Raw genomic sequence first — 23,975 nt, forward strand, 5'->3', positions numbered from 1 at the left:
ATTACCTATCTTTCTTGCTCTTTCCTCTTATTTGTTGCTTTCCAGCAAGTGTCCGTAACTCGTCCTCTGTAGGATGCTGGTACCAGTATAAGCTGCATAATATAATCATAGCGGTAATATTAGGGAAATCACTTGGCTCACATCCAGGAGGACTTTCACATACAGCCATGAGAAGAACTGAGTACAAACTAAGTCCTGCGCATTCACTTATCAGGAGGCCAAAAATAAAAAAAAATAAAAAAACAACTGTTCTTTAGAAGGTCACAAAACTCGGCAGATACGACCTCAGATGGCAGATTTTACTGTGTCACTATTCAGTCAACAAAAACAAAGTCAAAATGCAGAACAGATGTGTGAAAAGTAAGTACACCATCACTGCTTCCCTAGGAATTAATTTATTATTATTATTACTGATGTCCTGACACATAAAACTCATAAGTAACTTATTATTTAAAAAGCATAATATGTAATTTCATGAAACTGAAACATCCCTTTAAAATAACTCCTAAAGCTGCAATACTGTAGATGTAAAGACATTAGCAAACACTTCGTAACATACAGTATAGTGAACAGAAAGAAATACGGTAATTATTCTAACACATTAGTAGTAGAAATAAGGCGAGCGTCCGGATCGCTGTTCTCCTTGTGAATGGCGCTGCTGTTGGCATTTTTAGGCTCCGGCACACATCCTATCAGGCCTACAGTGAATGTGGCGAGGGGACGGGCCTTCAAAAGAGGACACAAGGGGCCAAACTGAGGGGACAGGGCTTGTCTGGTGATAACGTATTGATCACTTGGAGGGCCGACCGCTAGAAATCACACGAATAGGCAGAACGGGGCACTTTTACTCCAGAATGTCCGACCGCCGCTGTATTTTTTCTCGAATGGATTGCCAGAAAACGCTTAGTGCAGACAGCCCTATAGATAATAAATGGAGTGGTGGTCGGGGATCAATAACTTATCACCTGTCCCATCAAACAGCTGCTTTTGGGGCAGTCAGACGACTGTATTAATTGGAAATCACTGCACAGACTGGTTGGCGGCTCTCCTGACCCGAGCGTCACAGCGTCATACATTAATAAGAAGCTGTCACTCTCGAGGTGGGAGTCCTCACACTACGTTGGTCCGGTATATGGTCATCTGACCGCGCTCTTAGAGGAATACTCTGAAGAGAGAAATCTGTAAAGTACATGTCATTCTTCTGAACACGACCTCTATTGATGATGTTCGTCCTTCGTTTTCGAAGATGACCATGACTTCAGGGTTGGAAGAGAATTAGTAGTTATGGGTCCGGAGGTGGCTGATGAGTCCAATCCGGGCCCACATACTTGACACAAGGATGCAGATGTGGTCAGCACACCAGATTCTACATGTGCCTTGCGTACAGTGCGCTTTCTTGTTGCGTCAAAGATTTATTACACAAACCAGATCTGCCAGGACTAATTTTCAGTTCCAACATACTGTCCATATTCGATCATCTTAAAGACTCGCCTGCAGAGCTAGCACACAAGGTGGCTGACATTACAGGTTTGTATGTAACCTTCACAGTTCTATGGATGTCGTCCGCTCAGGTCTTACTGTACTGTTATTAGGAGAACATTAGACGTTACCTGCCATTGCAGAGGAGCCAGCGGGCCAGCGAGTAGTGAGGTATGATCTTCTGTAGGACACTGGCCATCACCATTGTGACAACCAGCTGCATGCCTATCACACCCTGCAGAGAAGAGTGGACATGACGTATGAGTGGCAGCACAGAGCATTTATGGCGACGTATACACAGGTAATCACTCTAGGCAACATGTAGCATTCAGCAGTAATAAAGATGCATATGGAAAATAAAACGGTGGCCAAAAAACCAACAAAGGATGCAGTTATGGCGCACGACTGACTGTGTGACGCAAAGAGGAAGGATGTCGGCTATAGTACTAGACACGCTGGAGCGCAGCAGGACACTGGGCCTGGTCAGTCACTACGCTCAGTGTAACAAGCGCTTTCTGCAGGCTGGAGCAGTCTCGACTCTCGAATTATAGGTTCAGGGCGACAATCATACATACAGCAATGTCTGAACATACAGTATTCCTAGTTTCAGATTTGCTTCCTTGATGGGAAATAAGAATTCGGTAATTGTTCAGCAGACACCGCGCAGTCCAACAATGGCAAAACTGAGGTTACAGCCTGTCCTCTACAGAGGCTCTCAAAGGAAACCGGTCACGTGACAAACGCTATGAACTTGCAGATATTCGCAGCTTAACAGTGTGCTGAACCTCAGGAAAACCAACAGAGAAATCCCCATCTGAGGAAGAGAGTCTCGAAACGCGCGTCAGGGGTACGTTGTGGCAGCCTGGACTCTGGGTAAGTATGTGCATTCATTAGCCAAGCCAAATATTTATTATGAACTCTCTCTTACTTTATTTCTATGTATGGCTAAGATGTGCAGAGGAATATTTTGTTATAAGGCTCTCAAGCAACTTTGCTTATTATATACTTATTATATACTGCATCGTATTACTGAACTAGCTGCACTCAGTCCTTTAGTATGTTTTTGGTCCATATGCACATGCACTTAAGCACTGTGCTTTCTATTGATTTATCTATGGTGGGTTACTATTGTTGTTATTTGTTCAAGTATCATTATTGTTGGACCGGATTCATACCTCTGCCCAATGTTTGCTTGTCCTTTTTGTATGATGTCATCCTTTTTTTAATTATGTTTTGAATATGGCTCAATAAAAATTATATTTTTATATGATTTCTTTGGAGGACTTTCTCTGTAGGTTTTCCTGATTTTTACGGTCCTCCGTGCTTATGGTGTGGGGAATTTTTAGTGTTCTGAACCTGCCTGGTGCCGACACTTACACCCCAGATGTGGGGAGGAAATTAACTTTATTCCTCCCGGTAGTGTTCCGGTTTCAGTCATGGAGGTGTTGCCAGCGCAGGTTCAGTCACCGGTCTGTGTATAGAGACAGCAGGTCTTCATGAGGGCCGGCGGTCAGTCAGTGCTGGGGGTGCGGTTACAGTCAGTGATCTCTATACACAGAGCAGTGACTGAACCTGCGCAGGCGTCACTCCATGACTGAAACCGGACGCTACTGGGAGGAATAAAGTCCATTTCCTCCTGGCAGTGGGGATCTAAGTGCCGGACAGGTTCAGAAGCCTGCAGATTAATACCATTTTTTCAAGTGTCAGGTTCCCTTTAATGGTGAAAACAGTGACCATCTACTTCCCTGCCCTGCACTCATTAAAGGGCTATTCTCATCTTTGCCTTTAATAAGGCCAAGATAGGAAGAACGCCTGAGCGCAGCCTCTCCATGCTGTTCACTTGGCTCCCATAGAAATTAATGGGAGTTATCACAGTGTAGCAAAACAAGCTATGTTGTGTGAACTCCCAAACTGGGAATAAAAGTAGTTCATGATGCTGGTTTTGTGGCTCCCATTTATGTCTATGGGAGTAAGAAGAACAGAAATGCGGAATTGCACTTGGCTGGATTCATAACCACATTGTAGTATCAAATCAGATGGTCACGGGATCAAGTAAAGGACTCTAAAAATTAAAGTAATAATAAAATATTTTTTATATCTTTAAAAAACTTAAAAGAACAAAAAATGCATATGACCTCCCCCCCCCCCCCCCCCATTTCGCCCTTTAAAGGTAAAGAAGAAAAAAAAATCACTTGGTATTGCTGTGTTCGCTAAGGTATAAAATTAGTTAACCTGTACGGTAAGGCTATGTGCCCACGTTACAGAAATGCTGCGGAAAAGTCTGTAGCATTCCTGCAACTCCCTGCCGCGGGTAAAACACAAGCGTTTTTAGCTTGCAGAATGCTTGCGCTTTACAAGCGATTTGAAGCATAGTACTTGACAAGTGTGACCAACTTTTTACTATTGATGCTGCCTATGCAGCATTAATTAGTAAAAGATAGAATGTTAAAAATAATAATAATAAAAAAAAAAAAAAAATAATAATAATAATAATATGGTTATTCTCACCTTCCGACGGCCCCCCCGATCTCCTTAGCGGTGCTCCCGGTACGTTCCGTTCCCAGGGATGCTTTGCGTGAAGGACCTTTGCGACGTTACGGCAGCGTGACCACGACGTCATTTCAGGTGACTCGCGCAATGCATCCCTGGGAACGGAAGCCGCCGCGTGCACCGCTGAGAGGCGGGAGGACTCCAGGGCCATCAGAAGGTAAGTATATCCCTATTTTTTATTTTAATTCTATTTTTTTTACGGGAATATTGTACCCAGGGCCTGAAGGAGAGTCTCCTCTCCCGCAAACCCTGAGTACCATCCACACATGAAGCGCTCACTTCACAAATGGTGGGCATAGCCACATGCGTAAAGTGAGCGTTTCAATACAATCCTATGGCGGCGGAATCGTCACGCGATTCCGCAGCGGGAAAATCCGTAGCATGGGCAAAGCAACGTGGGCAAACAGCCTAAAAGTTGTAAAGAATGAAAACAACTGAAAACATCAGAATTTCAATTACCTGTAACAATAATTGTTTTTTCTTAAAATGAAGCTTTAGCCCCATATTTTTATTTCACGGAAGGGAGTGAGAGAAGATGTAACCGACATTTGTTTAGCACTTCCTCCATTTACATGGAGGAAAGGAAGGAGTTGCCATCCGGCTTTTGTAAGGCAGATTATGCTAGAAGTTTGTGAATGCATCTGCAGAGCCCAAAAGCAGCGCCCACCAAAAAAAAAAGGTACCCTACTATGGAAACTTTGACCCTCAAGGAATTCGTCTACGGTTGTAGAGAGCATGAGCATTTTGAAAACAAAGTTGTCTCACAGAATTTTATAACATTTCGCTGTGAAAATTAAAATAATATGGTAATTTTCCACAATAAAATGTTGCTTTGAGCCTAAATTTGTCATTTTCACAAAATGTAATAGGAGAAAATGGACCCCACAATTTGTCACAGAATTTCTCCCACACGTGGTAAGAAATCACTTTTTAGGCATACGAAGTGAAGAAGTGCTCTCTGACTTTTGGAGATCAGATTCTGCTGAAGTTTTTAGGCGCCGTTTGTAAAGTCCTTGAGGTGCCAGAATAGCAGGAAAACCAAAAAGATAACAGATTTTGGAAATGACACCTTACAAACAGGGCTGTAGAGTTGGTAAGCCAAACCTCCGACTCCTCAATTTCCGTGACACCGACTCCACGACTCCGCAGCACTGCTTACAAAAACTTCATTCAGACATCTATGAGTAACATGTGTTCTGCGTTTTTCACGGAAAGGACACACTCCCATTATAATCTATAAGGCTGTCCACATGTTCGTGTTTTGTGGGTCACGGGTGGCGTTCATGTGCAATCTGTGTGCTGTCTGTGAGTAACACTGTAACCTATAGGAGCTTTGTAATTTGTTTTATTGTTTTACCATCAGTGAATTATCACTGTTTGAATCACTGACTGGAACACTGATGGCAAAAACTGGTAAACTGACCAAATGCTAATGACATTTTGATTAAAAACAATGATGAATAATGATCCTCTTTTTTGCATGTGAGAAAAATTACTTCCAAAGGACATTACAGAATAAAAATTGCAAATATGCCAAATAAGAGGCGACACAATGTTCCCAGCAGGTCCTTCTGGAGACACTGTCTGAATCCCCATTTGTATGGTTTTGGACAAAACTCTGGTGTAAGTGCTCGGCACAGAGCACAAAATAAATCTCACTAAATCAAGTACAATATCCAAAAATTTGGAAACACATCAAGAACTACTATATCTAGTAATTTGCATGAACGCCATGATTTTTAAGGGCAGTACGATGTTCTTGAAGTCATGGAATGAAGACGTTAGAAAAAAAAAATATTTTTTTTTAGGGTAAGTTCACACAGGGCGTTTTTGCTGCTTTTTTTTTCTGCAGCAAAGCCCGATCACCTTGGCAGGAAAGAAGCTGTGCAAAAAATGCAGGTTTAGGTGCGTTTTTTGCTGGGCTTGTTTTCTCTTTGTGCAAAGTTGAGTGCACACAGAGAAAAAAAAAACAACTTCCTGTAGATGGAATAGATAGATTGAATAGATTGATAGAGTAGATAGATAGATAGAATAGAATAGATGCATTACCTGCAGTATGTTCTTCCCCGGCATTTTCCCACGGTGCAGTGGTTACCTCCGGTCAGGCTGTGAGGGAGCGCAGGCTCGGTGACGTCACCGCTAGTTACTGAGCCTGCGCCCGCTCCGTCTCATTCATTCCCCAGTTGCTTACAGCCGGGAGCAGTCGCATTAGCAGCTTTCCTGGGTGTAAGCTTTATCTCCCCCAGATACTGCGTGGGACACTCGTTATATCGGACTACAACGGATCAGGGAGTATACGTTTGCTTTTTTATTTTATTTTTATTGCAGAAGATCGAGGGCTTCGCTATGGAATGGCAGATAATAAAAAAATTGTCAAAATTGTGTGTGTTTTATTTCATTAAAAGACTTTTTTCTTACTGGTTGTTTATTTAACCCTTTAATTAATATAGGATTAGTAATGGATAGGTGTCTTACTGACGTCTCTCCATTACTAAGCCGGCTTAATGTCACCTTACAATAGTAGTAAGGTGACATTAACCCCTTATTACCCCGCTTGCCACCGCTACAGAGCAAGTGGGAAAAGCCGGGCAAAGCGCCAGAATTGGCACATCTAATAGATGTGCCTTTTCTGGGCAGCTGCGGGCTGCTATTTTTAGACTGGGGGGCCTATATCAATGGCCCCTTACCAGAATGAGAATACCAGCCCCCAGCTGTGAGCTTTAGCAGGGTTGGTTGTCAAAAATGGGGGGACCCCACGCAGTTTTTTTTAATTATTTATGTAAATAATTTTTTTTTAAAAAGCGTGAGAACCCCTCTATTCTTGACTAGCCTTGCTGAAGCTGACAGCTGGGGTTGCAGCCCCCAGCTGTGAGTTTTGTCTGGCTGGTTATCAAAATTAGGGGGGAACCCACGCGGTTTTTTTATTTATTTATAGCGCAGGAGCGGCAGATGAAAACTCCCATCTGTCGCTCCTGCTCTCACAGTAAATGGTGGCTGTAGGTGTCAGATGATGGGAGCAGTAGTCCCATCAGCTAACACCAGTGACCAGAGGTGAGTTTACACCTCCGATCACAGCTGATCGCTCCTGCTCTCTTCTGACAGCGGAGAGCTGCGGCTCTCTGACCGGCGGGGAGGATTTTCCCACTGATCAGAAGCGGTGTTTGCGGCGCTGTCATGCATATGACAGTGTGTCAAACACTAATGTTGGACCCCCCATTTAAGTGAATGGGGGGTCCGCTGCTGGATGACAGGCTGCATGAACGCATCATGCAGCCTGCCATCTAGATGTAGCAGAGCCCAGTGTGACGTCACATCCGTCTCTCCTTGACTTTTCTGCAGCAAATATGCTGCAAGAAAATTCAACCTAGCGTATCTGCAGCGTTTTTTCACCATCCATTCAAGTCAATGGGTGAAAAAACGCTGGAAAAACGCTGAAAGAAGGGACATGCCCTATGTAAAAAAAAACGCAGAAAAGCACAAAATACGGACCTCACAAAAACCCAATGTGTGTGCATGAGATTTCTGAAATCTCATAGTCTTTGCTGGTACTGTAAAAGCAGCTGAAAATTAGCATAAAAAACACAGCAAAAATGCCCTGTGTGTACTTACCCTTAGAGCGTGGATGCTGGACGGAGAGTGAGGCTCAATTTATCTCTTCAGAATTCCACATAGGTGATCAGATGTATTTAGATCAGGAGACACTCCAGGTAATCAAATCACCTTCATACTGTTCTTCAGCAATTGAACGGAAGTGTTTTGTATTGTGGTGGTTTTGGAAAAGTTCACGTCTACCAAGGCCATGGAGTAATGTAACATCTTCTCTTGTTATAGAGCAGTGCATCTGTGAATTCAAGATATCATCAATGAAATGTAGCTTCCTGACACCAGCAGCACTCATGCAGCCCCACCTAAGGACACTGCCACCACCACGTCTCAGTCTTTTCATAAATACATGGTGCCTACAGTAAAACATGGTGGTGGCAGTGTACGTATTTGGGGCTGAATGAGTGCTGCTGGTGTCAGGAAGCTGTATTTCATTGAGATATTGAATTCACAGATGTACTGCTCTATAATGAAAGAGAAGTTGCTACCCTCACTCCTTGCCCTTGGTAAACTTGCACTTTTCAAACATGACAATGATAAAAAAGACACATCAAATGCCTCTGTTGCATTTCTGAAGAAGAACAGGGTGAAAGTGATTCAGTAGCCAAGTATGTCTTCTGACTTAAACCCAACCGGACACCTATAGGGAACCTCTAACAGAGGTTAGTCTTGAGAAATGGAAATATAGATTTTGCAATGTCACCAAATTGTTCATTTCATGCCTAGAAGACTTGTGCGGACCTTAAAAATCATGAAGGTCACACAAACTACTAGATGTTTAAATTTCATCTGGCAGATTTTCCACCAGCCACAGGGCAGCAGCAGCTTGCCATCTAAACCTTTATAGCTGTTGTGTCTTCATAAACCTATTGATTTTACTGTCTCCTATATTATGATTTTACGTTATTGTATGCTTCTCCCTTCAGTCACTGCTTCCTCAAAATACTAGATGTAGTAGTTTTTGAGAGATTTATTCATTTTTGCATCAAATTTGAGTAAAACTGAAGATTTTGTAGTGAAAGTTATATTATTAACCTTATTTTCATATTATAGGGTAAATAAATGTTTCATGAAAACTCCATCTTGTCAAAATTTGGGAAACTGTTCTCGATTCTGTTCTGTTTTTAATGTTTTGTTAGTTTTGCACAATAAACTTTGTTACAAAAATATTATTTGATATTGCATTGCCATATTCGGAGAGCTATACAGTGGCACGTAAAGGTTTGGGCAACCCCAATCAAAACTGTGCTCTCAGATAACTTTGACCAAGATTTCAGACCTTAGTTAACCAGTTAGGGTTATGGCTGGGTCACTATAAAACGTTAGGAAAGGCCAGGTGATGCTAATTTCCCAGCTTTATAAATAACTAGCCTCCTCTAACCTTGTGCTAAAAAACAGCAGTCATGCGTTCTTTAACCCCTTCCCGACATGCGCCGTACTAGTACCGCAGTATAGGACACGGACAGCGCCACCACTTTCTATAACTCCACTCTCATATCAGACATAGACTCAGTCGCCCCTCTCATGAATGGCAAAGTGCGACAAATCAATAGGCAACCTTGGCATAACACTCTCACTAAAAAACTTCGACAAGCATCCAGGGTCACGCAGCAGCGTTGGAAGAAAACACGCCTGCCAGACGACTTCACTGCTTTCAAAAAAGCTACACTTGCCTTCAAATTAGCCCTCACCTATGCTAAACAGGCCTATTTCACAAACCTTGTATCTTCATTATCCTACAACCCAAAATAACTGTTCAGCACATTTAACTCTCTCCTCAGCCCACCACTGCCACCCCCAACTCCCCTCATCTCTTCCGAAGACTTTGCCACCTACTTCAAAAACAAGATCGACCAAACAAGGTAAACCTTTACTGTTCCACCACCCCAACCACTCCATATACCAGACCTCTGCCCTTCCCTAATAACCTCCCTCTTCAACATCACTGAAGGAGAGCTTACTCACCTCCTTTCCAAATCACACCTCACCACTTGTGCACTTGACCCCATCCCTTTCCACCTGCTCTCCAACCTCACTAACACGCTCATTCCAGCCCTAACCCATCTGTTCAACCTATCGCTATCTTCTAGTACCTTCCCCTCTGCCTTCAAACATGCCACCATCACACCCATCCTCAAAAAACTAACCTTGACATAACTGCTATGCCCAGCTATCGCCCCATATCACTGCTCCCGTTTACTTCAAAACTCCTTGAGCAGCATGTCCATGCTCAACTTTCCTCCCACCTCTCATCTAACTCTCTCCTTGACAACCTCCAATCTAGCTTCTGCCCCCACCACTCCTGCGAAACTGCCCTGACCAAAATTACTAATGACTTACTCACAGCCAAAGCTAACAGACAGTTCTCCATCCTCCTCCTTCTCGACCTGTCCTCTGCCTTCGACACAGTCGACTACTGCCTACTGCTACAGATTCTTCCCTTGGCATCAAAGACCTTGCCCTGTCCTGGATTGCCTCATACCTTTCTGACCGCATATTTGGCGTTTCCCACACTACCTCCTCATCCCGCCCTCTCTTTGTTGGAGTCCCTCAAGGCTCTGTCCTAGGGCCCCCACTTTTCTCCATCTATACCCTTGGCCTAGGACAACTCAAAGTAACATAGTAACATAGTAACATAGTTAGTAAGGCCGAAAAAAGACATTTGTCCATCCAGTTCAGCCTATATTCCATCATAATAAATCCCCAGATCTACGTCCTTCTACAGAACCTAATAATTGTATGATACAATATTGTTCTGCTCCAGGAAGACATCCAGGAAGAAGTCCCATGGCTTCCAGTACCACCTGTATGCGGACGACACTCAGATCTATCTCTCTGGCCCAGATGTCACCTCTCTGCAGTCCAGAATCCCGGAGTGTCTGTCAGCCATATCCTTCTTCACCTCTCGCTTCCTAAAACTCAATATAGACAAAATCGAACTCATCATCTTTCCCCCACCTCGCGCATCCCCCCTACCTGATCTAACTATTATGGTAAACGGCATCATGCTCTCTCCCGCACCCGAAATCCACTGCCTCTGGGTAACTCTCGATTCTGCCCTGTCCTTCAAACCGCACGTCCAAACTCTTGCTATCTCCTGTCGCCTCCAACTCAAAAATATTGCCAGAATCCGTCCCTTCCTCAGCCCATAATCTACCAAATCTCTTGTGCATGCCCTCAACATCTCGCACCTCGATTACTGCAACACCCTCCTCTGTGGCCTCCCCGCTAACTCTCTTGCACCGCTCCAGTCTGTCCGCAACTCTGCTGCGCGGCTAACCCTCCTCTCTCGTCGCTATTCCCCTGCTTCGCCCCTCTGCAAATCCCTCCACTGGCTCCCAATTCCCCAACGAATCCAGTTCGAACTACTAACACTGATCTACAAATCCATCCACACCCTGTCCCCTCATTATACAGTTAGGTCCATATATATTTGGACAGAGACAACATTTTTCTAATCTTGGTTATAGACATTACCACAATAAATTTTAAACAAAACAATTCAGATGCATTTGAAGTTCAGACATTCAGCTTTCATTTGAGGGTATCCACATCAAAATTGGATGAAGGGTTTAGGAGTTTCAGCTCCTTAACATGTGCCACCCTGTTTTTAAAGGGACCAAAAGTAATTGGACAATTGACTCCAAGGCTATTTCATGGACAGGTGTAGGCAATCCCTTTGTTATGTCATTCTCAATTAAACAGATAAAAGGCCTGGAGTTGATTTGAGGTGTGGTGCTTGCATTTGGAAGGTTTTGCTGTGAAGTAAACATGCGGTCAAAGGAGCTCTCCATGCAGGTGAAACAAGCCATCCTTAAGCTGTGAAAACAGAAAAAACCCATCCGAGAAAATGCTACAATATTAGGAGTGGCAAAATCTACAGTTTGGTACATCCTGAGAAAGAAAGAAAGCACTGGTGAACTCATCAATGCAAAAAGACCTGAGCGCCCACAGAAGACAACAGTGGTGGACGATCGCAGAATAATCTCCATGGTGAAGAGAAACCCCTTCACAACAGCCAGCCAAGTGCACAACACTCTCCAGGAGGTCGGCGTATCAATATCCAAATCTACCATAAAGAGAAGACTGCATGAAAGTAAATACAGAGGGTTCACTGCACGGTGCAAGCCACTCATAAGCATCAAGAATAAAAAGGCTAAGACTGGACTTTGCTAAAAACATCTAAAAAAGCCAGCACAGTTCTGGAAGAACATTCTTTGGACAGATGAAACCAAAATCAACCTCTACCAGAATGATGGAAAGAGAAAAGTATGGTGAATGTGTGGTACAGCTCTTGATCCAAAGCATACCACATCATCTGTAAAACACGGCGGAGGCAGTGTGATGGCTTGGGCATGCATGGCTGCCAGTGGCACTGGGTCACTAGTGTTTATTGATGATGTAACACAGGACAGAAGCAGCCGAATGAATTCTGAGGTATTCAGAGACATACTGTGTGCTCAGATCCAGCCAAATGCAGCCAAACTGATTAATCGTCATTTCATAGTACAGATGGACAATGACCCAAAACATAAAGCCAAAGTAAGCCAGGAGTTTATTAAAGCAAAGAAGTGGAATATTCTTGAATGGCCAAGTCAGTCACCTGATCTCAACCCAATTGAGCATGCATTTCACTTGTTAAAGACTAAACTTCAGACAGAAAGGTCCACAAACAAACAGCAACTGAAAACCACCACAGTGAATGCCTGGCAGAGCATCAAAAAGGAGGAAACACAGCGTCTGGTGATGTCTATGAGTTCAAGACTTCAGGCAGTCATTGCCAACAAAGGGTTTTCATCCAAATACTAAAACTGAACATTTTATTTACAATTATTGAATCTGTCCAATTACTTTTGGTTCCTTTAAAAACAGGGTGGCACATGTTAAGGAGCTGAAACTCCTAAATCCTTCATCCAATTTTAATGTGGATAACCTCAAATGAAAGCTGAAAGTCTGAACTTCAACTGCATCTGAATTGTTTTGTTTAAAATTAATTGTGGTAATGTCTATAACCAAAATTAGAAAAATGTTGTTTCTGTCCAAATATATATGGACCTAACTGTATCTCTGAACTAATCTCCCAATATCTTCCCTCACGTAATCTCCGATCCTCCCAAGACCTCCTACTCTCCTCCACACTTATTCGTTCCTCACACAACCGCCTCCAAGATTTCTCCCAAATATCCCCCATCCTCTGGAATTCCACACTTCAACATGTTCAATTATCCACCACCCTCGGATCCTTCAGACGGAACCTGAAAACCCATCTGCTGCCTCACCACCACCCGAGCTGCCGCCTCAACACAGCCCGAGTTGCCGCCTCAACACCACCAGAGCTGCCGTCTCACCACCACCAGAGCTGCAGCACCCCCGACCTTCTGTCTCAACCCATTATCCCACAGAATGTAAGGGTACCGTCACACTATACGATTTACCAACGATCACGACCAGTGATACGACCTGGCCGTGATCGTTGGTAAGTCGTTGTGTGGTCGCTGGAGAGCTGTCACACAGACAGCTCTCCAGCGACCAACGATGCCGGTAACCAGGGTAAACATCGGGTTACTAAGTGCAGGGCCGCGCTTAGTAACCCGATGTTTACCCTGGTTACCATCCTAAAAGTAAAAAAAACAAACGCTTCATACTTACCTTCCGCTGTCTGTCCCTCGGCGCTCTGCTTCTCTGCTCTGGCTGTGAGCACAGCGGCCGGAAACCAGAGCGGTGACGTCACCGCTCTGCTTTCCGGCCGCTGTGCTCACAGTGAGTGCAGGAAAGCACAGCGCCGGGGACAGACAGCCGAAGGTAAGTATGAAGCGTTTGTTTTTTTTACTTTTAGGATGGTAACCAGGGTAAACATCGGGTTACTAAGCGCGGCCCTGCACTTAGTAACCCGATGTTTACCCTGGTTACCAGCGAACGCATCGCTGGATCGGTGTCACACACACCGATCCAGCGATGACAGCGGGAGATCCAGCGACGAAAGAAAGTTCCAAATGATCTGCTACGACGTACGATTCTCAGCAGGGTCCCTGATCGCTGCTGCGTGTCAGACACAGCGATATCGTATGGATATCGCTGGACCGTCACGGATCGTACCGTCGTAGCGACAAAAGTGAAACTGTGAGACGGTACCCTTAGTCCGCAAGAACAGGGTCCTCTCTCCTCTGTACCAGTCTGTCATTGTAAATTTGTTTACTGTAAACGATATCTATAACCCTGTATGTAACCCCTTTCTCTTGTACAGCACCATGGGATTAATGGTGCTATATAAATAAATAATAATAATAATATAGGTACGGCACACTGATCGTGTGGCCTCACACTGAGCGCCACGGCGATTGGGTGTGGGTGTCAGAATTGGCCATTGTCAGGAATATGAAAACAGGCTTAGGGGCGAAAGGGTTAAGCAGCTGCCTAGCACTATTAAAATAATGGAGGCCCACAAAGCAGGAGAAGGGCATGAGAAGATAGCAAAGCTTTTTTAAGTTACTTTTTCCTCAGTTTGATATCTACTATATAATTGTCTAAGGGTCACTTCCGTCTGTCTGTCCTTCTGTCACGGTTATTCATTCGCTGATTGGTCTCGCCAGCTGCCTGTCATGGCTGCCGCGACCAATCAGCGACGGGCACAGTCCGGAAGAAAATGGCCGCTCCTTACTCCCCGCAGTCAGTGCCTGTCGCCCGCATACTCCCCTCTGGTCACCGCTAACACAGGCTTAATGCCGGCGGTAACGGACCACGTTATGCCGCGGGTAACACTCCGTTACCGCCGCTATTAACCCTGTGTGTCCCCAACTTTTTACTATTGACGGTGCCTATGCGGCATCAATAGTAAAAAATGTAATGCTAAAAATAATATTAAAAAAAAACCTGCTATACTCACCCTCCGTTGCAGCTCGCGCCGGCCGCCATCTTCCATTGCAGGTTCCGGTGGCAGAAGGACCTGCCATGACGTCACGGTCACGTGACCGCGACGTCATCACAGGCCCTGCGTGACAAGGACCTGCCATGACGTCACAGTCATGTGACAGCGACGTCATCACAGGCCCTGCGCTACAAAGATCTGCCATGACGTCACGGTCATGTGACCGCGACGTCATCACAGGTCCTGCGCTAATACCAACCCTGGGACCGGAACCTGCCGTGGACTACAAGGGCTCCCTCGGAAAGGTGAGTATATGTTTATTTTTTCACCTGTGACAAACCTGGCTGGGCAATATAGTACGTAGCTGGGCAATATACTACATGACTGGTCAATATACTACGTGGCTCTGTGCTGTATACTACTTCGCTGTGCAATATACTACGTGGCTCTGTGCTGTATACTACGTGGCTGGGCAATATACTACGTGGCTGGGCAATATACTACGTGGCTGGGCAATATACTACGTGGCTGGGCAATATACTACGTGGCTGGGCAAAATACTAAGTGGCTGGGCAATATACTACGTGGCTGGGCAATATACTACGTGGCTGGGCAATATACTACGTGGCTGGGCAATATACTACGTGGCTGGGCAATATACTACGTGGCTGGGCAATATACTATACGTGGCTGGGCAATATACTATACGTGGCTGGGCAATATACTATACGTGGCTGGGCAATATACTACGTGGCTGGGCAATATACTACGTCACTAGGCAATATACTACGTAACTGGGCAATATACTACGTGGCTGGGCAATATACTACGTCACTAGGCAATATACTACGTGGCTGGCCAATATATTACGTCACAGGGCAATATACTACGTGGGCTGTGCAATATACTACGTGGGCTGTGCAATATACTACGTAGCTCTGCAGTATACTACGTAACTGGGCAATATACTACGTGGCTGCACAATATACTACGTCACTAGGCAATATACTACGTCGCTGGGCAATATACTACGTGGCTGGGCAATATACTATGTGACTGGGCAATATACTACGTGGCTGGGCAATATACTACGTGGCTGGGCAATATACTACGTGGCTGGGCAATATACTACGTGGCTGGGCAATATACTACGTGGCTGGGCAATATACTATGTGGCTGGGCAATATACTACGTGGCTGGGCAATATACTACGTGGCTGGGCAATATACTACGTGGCTGGGCAATATACTACGTGGGCTGTGCATTATACTACGTGGACATGCATATTCTAGAATACCCGATGTGTTAGAATCGGGCCACCATCTAGTATAATTAAGAAATGGCAGCTAAAAGGAACAGTGGAGGTCAAGATAAGGTCTCGAAGGCCAAGCAAATAAAAATTCCCGCTTGACTGCAAAAGACATTCAGAATCATTTAGCAGACTCTGGAGTTGTGATACATTGTTCTACTGTCCAGAGACACCTGCACAAATATGGCCTTCACAAAAGAGTCATCAGAAGAAAACCTCTCCTGCGCCCTCATCATAAAATTCAGGGTCATAAGTATGCAAAAGAACATCTAAACAAGGCTGATGCATTTTGTAAACAAGTCCTGTGGACTGATGAGGTTAAAAACAGAACTATTTGGCCACTATTATCAAAGATACATGTGGAGAAAAAGGGCACAGAATTTCAGGAAAAGAACATCTCGCCAAATATTAAGCATGGGAGTGGATCAATCATGCTTTGGCTTTGTAACATTTCAAGAGTAGAAGGAAGAATCGATTCAATAAAATGTCAAATTCTTGATGAAAAAATAACAACAATCTGTAAAAAAGCAGAAGTTTAACCCCTTAGCGATTTTGAGATTGCTTTTTCATGACACATTATACTTTATGATAATGGTAAATTTAGGTAGATATGTTTTGTGTTTATTTCTAAAAATATCAGAAATTTGAGAAAAATGTAAAAAAGCTAGCAATTTTTAAAATGTGAATGATTATCCCATTAATCCAGACAGTCATACCACAGAAAAACATTCATAAATAACATTTCCCTCACATCTGCTTTACATCAGCACCATTTGTAAAATGTTATTTTATTTTGTTAGCGTTTTAGGAGGTTTACATATATGCTAGCCACCTTAGGGTCTCTCCCTAAGGTGGCTAGGATATATGTATCGCTTGCTCACCGAGCCCCACTCCATACAGCCAACCAATTCCAGCCCTGTGCTGATGAGGGCCTAAAGCCCGAAACACGTGTCCACAGGTAGGAATTGGTTGGCTGTGTAAATTTAGAAACTAATCCGCAGCATTGCACGCTTGGCGGTTCCAGGCGCTGTGGATTAGACTGGGGTGGAAAGAGATGATTTGCATAGCTCCGCCTACTGCAAAGGATTCTGGGTAAACCTGCTATTCTTTGTATTATGCTGCTTGCAAGTACTTTCCGTTTCAGGAAAGCATCCACTATGCACTTAGGAGGTTTAAAAATATAGCGGTCATTTTTCATTTTTTCAAAGAAATTTACAAAATTTATTTTTTTAGGGACCTATCCATGTTTGAAGTGCCTTTAGGGGTTCCATATGGTGGGAAACCCACAAAAGTTATACCATTTTAAAAACAGCACCCCTTACATATTGAAAACTGCAGTCAGGTAGTTTATTAACCATTCAGGAATTAATGCAAAGTGGCATGACAGAAATGAAAATGTGTATTTTTACCACCTTAATACAGCTAACTTCTGAACAGGTTACAACAGCCGTCAGACTCTAAGGCCGGAGTCACACTACAGCGAGATATGACCGAGTCTCGCAGGTTAAAAACAAGCTTTGGCAGCGGCATTCCGGAGCGGAGCGTGCAGCTCCATGTATTGCTGTGCGGCTGCACGCTCCGCTCCGGAGTGCCGGTGCCAGAGCTTGTTTTTCTAACCTGCGAGACTCGGCCCTATCTTGCTGTGTGTGATCCCGGCCTAAAGCCGCTATTTGGTCGTGAATTGCATGGCAAACATCAGGACCAAACAATCATGATCTGAGGGCCAATTGGGATAAAGAGGAAGCCCCCACACTATGTAAACCATTTATTTGATGTAGTCACTATGGACAGCAGCATCTAAGGGGTTAAACAGAGTTGGACGGTGCAAACACTGATCGTGGCTAATGCAGCAAGTTGTCAGCTATAGTGGACAGCCGACAGCTGCTGCACGGTCACCTGTATGGGGAGGCTATTCTCTTATATCACAGGTCAGTTAAAAGACGTGTTGGCGGTCACTAAGGGGTTAAGATAATGGCTTCCACAAACGAATAATGATCCTAAACAAGTCAAAATCCCCAACAGACAACCTTAACAGATTACCAGCAGAATTGGAGGCCATTGCTTGGCCGTGGGATGTTATAGCAACCATAAATCATTGCTCCTGTGTCCATTCAATTATCAAGACATATTTGTACATCATCTTCAAGGAGTTCCCTCAGAATCAGGGCTGTGGAGTCGGAGCCCATTTTGGTGGAATCGGAGTCATGCAAATTGAGGAGTTGGAGGTTTGGCTTACCGACTCCACAACCCTGGTAGGGCTGTGGAGTCGAAGTCGTGGAGTCGGAGCCCATTTTGGTGGAGTCGGAGTCATGGAAATTGAGGAGTCGGAGGTTTGGCTTAGGCTACTTTCACACATCAGGCTTTTTGTTTCAGGCACAATCCGGCAATTTTTGGAAAAAAGGATCCGTTTCTTTTTACGCCGGATCAGTTTTTTTCCCATAGAGTTGTATTAGCGCCGGATTGTGCCTGATGGCCAGACGTTTCATCCGTTTTTTTCCGGATCCGTCCAAACGTTTGCAACGTTTTTTTGTCCGGCGGGAAAAAAAACGCACAGTGACGGAACCGGCCAAAAACACATGAAACGGAGGTGGGAAACAATGAATCCGGCGGCCAGATCCGGTTTTCAAAGCATTTTCCATAAATCTGGTGTCTCTCCTACTTGCGACTTAGGTCAAGCATGGTTTACACATTGTCACCAAATTTCACTATGGTTTCTCTTTGGATCCAGCTCTGCTTCTTTCCTGATGGGCTGCGCCGGTAAAGTCACGTCAACAGCACTGCAGACAATCAATGAGCTGACCGACTCAGGTTGATTGAAAAACGGTTTGCTGAAAGGGGACATCCTTTTTAATAATGCGAAAATGAACAGTAATCTTATTCACACAAAGACCGTGAACACTTGTAGCGTTTCCAGTGAATGTTCTACAAAGCAGAGAGGTATTGCATTACATTGAATTACATACTTCACAGCCATTATATGCCTTCAATGGAGGGAGAACATTGCGGTGTACTAACGAACAAGGAAATGTTATCTTAAGAAGTGTGTCCTCTACAATAACGAACAAATGCAAATATGGACTGATGAAGGACGAGATTACTTATGTCAACATAAGGGCTGACGAGTTACAGAAGGTCATGAGCAAGGAGACGTAAAGACGGTGGCAAGTACAAGGTCAGGGAAAAAGCTTTTATTAGCAAAACTGGTTTGTCTTTGGTATGCTACCGATGATGGAGGCAAGAAAAAAAATCCGGACATTCTTTTCGCACGGCCCCAGGCTCTTATGCGGATTTCTATTACACTTATAGAATGTAATAATCATTGTTCTGCTGGTGGTGTGACATTAAAGATGTGTGCACGTGGCATCTGTTCGATGCCAGGATACCTGTCACGTTTTCCAAGGCAAAGACTCTTATGGAAAATAAAGTGATGCTTTTCCAGAAAAGTTGTGTTTTTCCTTTGTTTTTTGCATAATTTTTTTGTCATTGAAACTTTAAATAGTGAGTGGCTTACAAGTGGAAACCACGGCTCTGGAGTCAGAGTCCATTTTGGTGAAGTCCGAGCTGGTATAGAATGAACCGACTCCTAAAATATATAATAAATTGTGTACAGGAATTCAATGTAATGAAATGTCCTATAAATGTATGTTCTGTTCCTGATCTAAGGACCTCAGCATTTAGTTGAGACGAATCTGTGCTGCACTTTACTGTATGTCCATGCTCAGTAGTGATCAGTGCTGTGGGGTCGGAGTCGTGGAGTCAGGGAAACTGAGGAGTCGGAGGTTTGGCTTACTGTTGGAAACCACTTAAAGAATGAACAAGCTACTCCTTTTATTCGCTTCCCAGCCTTCGAAACCTGAAGTGGTTAAAAGAAGTGACATAACGTGCACAGAAAGTCATTTTTACATTACTGTGCATTATGTTCATTCCTTGTAGCAGACTTTTACCGTTTCCTTAGACGTTGTGTGCACACTGTAATGATGGCATATTTCTTGGTATGTCCCAGCTCTTATAATCACCAGGTGCCCAGGTAATAGTTATGGAGCACGTATGCTTGGTAAATCAGGAGAACTGGCACCATGTCAAAAATGCACCCTACGCCAGTCATATCAGTCAGTGAAAAAATGTTTAAAAAAAAAAAAAAAGTACAAAAATGTCACCACTATCAACGTCTTAAAAAATGCCGTTCAAAGCTTTAGTCATATAGGTTTTAGTGGCAAATGAGTGATAGCTCATGAGCAGCCATTACCCCTTGACTGAGGTATACAGTATGTCAGGGGCTATTCCCTACGGAAGGCTGCTGTATGGGGAATCAACGGTCAGAAACAGCCATCCTCTATACAGAACAATGGTCATCCTTTATACAGAAAACAGCCGACTACACTACTCTGTGCCGAAAAAAAGGCGCATCCTGGCCCAGTATGCCATGAATGGGGTATGCACTTTTAACATATCCTGCGTAAATGGTGCTCACTGGATATATTTGGGATCTATCCCATGCGTGCAAGGGACTTAGTCTACAAGTGTGAAGTAAAAGGGCTAATCCAGTTATACCTTCCTGTCCTAAAATAAAATAATAACATCAGCCATTACTCACCCTCCCTGGGTCCAGCACTGCTTCTCCACTGCTGCTTCGCACTGTGTTTACTGGCTGCAGCAGTGACATCAAGACTAGAGCGCAAAACACTACTGCAGACAATCACCGAGCACAGCGGTTCTTGTCGTTTGCACCGGCAGAGCTGCTGAGCTAAGCAATTGGCTGCAGGGTGACGTGCATTGTAGTCATCATTGCTTCTGCCATTAAATGAGAACCTGCCCAATGGCAGAGAGGTAGTGCTGGACCCGTGAAAGGCGAGTAACAGATGATTTTATTATTTTAACCCAGAGCAAGTATGTAAATATCTGAAGGGCTGTCACAGTGTAGAGGGATCATCATTATTGTCATTTGCACATGGAAACACGATGAGCAATGGAATAAAACTGAAAGGAGAAGATACAGATTAGATATTAGAAAAAACTTTTTGACAGTGAGGGTGATCAATGAGTGGAACAGGCTGCCACGAGAGGTGGTGAGTTCTCCTTCAATAGAAGTCTTCAGACAGAGGCTGGACAGACATCTGTGTGAGATGCTTTAGTGAATCCTGCATTGAGAAGGGGTTGGACATGATGATCCTGCAGGTCCCTTGCAACTCTACCATTCTATGATAAGTTATTACAGAAAAGGAAGTTATAACCGCATAATCCCTTTAATAAAAGCTTAGTCTCTGTTAGCATGTGTCTACCTGCCAATAGGTGGCTGTTTTGTGAGGACTTCTGAAATGAAACCTACTTTGAAGAGTTACTAATAAAAGAAGGGGCACTTTAACAACAACTCCATTTTTTTTAAGTGACGGAGCTGAAATCTTCCACTTTACAAGTTAAGGCCCCATACACATGTCGACCAATCATTCACCCACAGGTGTCTCTCCAATTACCCCATACACAGGCACACACGGCTTGGCCAAGTGCTCCTGTGTGCTCTACGGGAGCACAGCTGCCAGACTCCTCCGACAGGCTTATATTCATGGGAAAAAATAGTAACGGCCATTAAATCCTTCTCTAATGGTGGAGAGTCAGGAGGCCCCATACACATTAGTCTGTCGGACGATCCTACAGATATCGGAGGGCTCGGCTGACATTATGGTGCATGGGAGCCTTAAGGGTGAGTCACACATAACGATATCGTTGCAACGTCACGCTTTTGGTGACGTAGCAACGATCCCGCTAACGATCTCGTTATGTGTGACAGCGACCAACGATCAGGCCCATTTTTTTGTCGCTGATCACCCGCTGTCATCGCTGGATCGGCGTGCGTGACGCCGATCCAGCGATGTGTTCACTTGTAACCAGGGTAAATATTGGGTTACTAAGCGCAGGGCCGCGCTTAGTAATCCGATATTTACCCTGGTTACCATTGTAAAAGTTAAAAAAACAAAAAAACAGTACATACTCACATTCTGATGTTTGTCACGTCCCCCGGCGTCCACAGGGTTAAAACTGCTTTCGGCAGGAGCGCTGCTAATGCATGCGCTGCTGCCGAGAGTTTCCCTGCACTGAGTGTGTCAGCGCCGGCCGTAAAGCAGAGCACAGCGGTGACGTCACCGCTGTTACTGCCAGCGCTGACACAGTGCAGGGGACGTGACAGACATCAGAATGTGAGTATGTAGTGTTTTTTTTTTTTTTTACAATGGTAACCAGGGTAAATATCAGGTTACTAAGCGCGGTCCTACACTTAGTAACCCGATGCTTACCCTGGTTACCTGGGTGCTGCAGGGGGACTTCGGCATCGTTGAAGACAGTTTCAACGATGCCGAAGTCTTTCCCCTGATCGTTGGTCGCTGGAGAGAGCTGTCTGTGTGACAGCTCCCCAGCGACCACACAACGACTTAACAACGATCACGGCCAGGTCATATCGCTGGTCGTGATCGTTGGTAAGTCGTTTAGTGTGACTTAAGGTACCGTCACATTTAGCGATGCTGCAGCGATATAGACCACGATGCCGATCGCTGCAGCGTCGCTGTTTAGGTCGTTGTGTGGTCGCTGGAGAGCTGTCACACAGACAGCTCTCCAGCGACCAACGATGCCAAAGTCCCTGGGTAACCAGGGTAAACATCGGGTTACTAAGCGCAGGGCCGCGCTTAGTAACCCCATGTTTACCCTGGTTACAATTGTAAAAGTTAAAAAAAACAAACAGTACATACTTACATTCCGGTGTCTGTCACGTCCCCCGGCGTCAGCTTCCCTGCACTGTGTCAGCGCCGGCCGGCCGTAAAGCAGAGCACAGCGGTGACGTCACCGCTGTGCTCTGCTTTACGGCCGGCCGGCGCTGACACAGTCAGTGAGGGAAGCTGACGCCGGGGGATGTGACAGACACCGGAATGTGAGTATGTACTGTTTTTTTTTTTTTTTAACTTTTACAGGGTAAACATCGGGTTAGGCTACGTTCATATTTGCGTTGTGCGAATGCACAACTCAAACAAAAACGCACAAAAACGCATGGTAAAACGCATAGTTTTGCGACGCATGTGTCCCTTTTTGCCGAATTTTGGACGCACAAAAGAATGCATCTTGCTGCGTCCTCTGCGCCCTAACGCTTGTGGCAAAAAAACGCATGCATCGCAAAACGCACGTCCATGCGCCCACATGTTAAATATAGGGGCTCATGGCGCATGCGTCGCCGCGGCTGCGCCTGACGCAGCCCGGCAGAACGCAAATGTGAACGTAGCCTTACTAAGAGCGGCCCTGCGCTTAGTAAACCGATATTTACCCTGGTTACCAGTGAACACATCGCTGGATCGGCGTCACACACGCCGATCCAGCGATGATTGCGGGTGATCAGCGACCAAAAAAAAAGGTCCTGATCATTCCCAGCGACCAACGATCTCCCAGCAGGGGCCTGATCGTTGGTCGCTGTCACACATAACGATTTAGTTAACAATATCGTTGCTACGTCACAAAAAGCAACAATATCATTAACTAAATCGTTATGTGTGAAGATACCTTTAAGCTTTAGTACCAATGATTACCAGAGTTTGATCTTAGGAGATAAAATGGCATCACTGACAATAGAGAAGCTAATCTGCCCAGACATGATGGCGTGGGAAGAGGTGATCATGGAGCAGGACCACATTCTGTGTAGATTTGGTCACTTTTGTCTTTCCGCATCTACATTAACAAGCTGAACACATGACAATTGAGGCTTCACATACCAATCGCTTTTTTCATCTCATTTCATTTAATCAACTGCTGTTATCAATGCAAAGTGTAATTGGAAGTAACTAGACATTGAGTTGTAGCTGCTCAAGCCTGATATACCACCCTGACCAGGTAGGACACCAATAAGAACACTGCCTGCAGGGTCTATAGGCGGTATTCACATTTGCCTATTTGTTTGCATTAGTAAAATACCACAGCAAATTTCTACTCCTCCTATCCCTGACGTCTCTGTAGCATTTTTCTTCCACTGTATTGAGTAAGGGCCATTTTACACTGCAATTTTTCCAATGTTTAGAAGCTCTGTTGGGGTTTACATTCTGCCCTCCACCCCTTCAAAAAACGGATTTTGGGCATATAAGCCGATGGGGCAAATGACTATAACGATGCATCATTTTCTGCCGTATACACCTAATGGAG

At 44.5% G+C, this 23,975-nt stretch overlaps 1 protein-coding gene across 2 annotated transcripts in view; it reads right to left on the minus strand.

Moving 5' to 3' along the window:
- TMEM161B (transmembrane protein 161B) overlaps positions 1-23,975 on the minus strand; it is a 76,495-nt gene that overhangs the window by 43,580 nt on the left and 8,940 nt on the right. For both annotated transcript variants that reach the window (XM_069751397.1, XM_069751406.1), the window contains 2 exons: positions 1,611-1,714; positions 6-92 (listed from right to left, as the gene is read on the minus strand). In XM_069751397.1, coding sequence (XP_069607498.1) covers positions 6-92; positions 1,611-1,714 — 191 coding nt within the window. The remainder of the gene's footprint in view (positions 1-5; positions 93-1,610; positions 1,715-23,975) is intronic.

This window comes from Ranitomeya imitator, chromosome 1 (genome assembly GCF_032444005.1).
Source record: "Ranitomeya imitator isolate aRanImi1 chromosome 1, aRanImi1.pri, whole genome shotgun sequence".
In the NCBI taxonomy this organism is placed as follows: domain Eukaryota; kingdom Metazoa; phylum Chordata; class Amphibia; order Anura; family Dendrobatidae; genus Ranitomeya; species Ranitomeya imitator.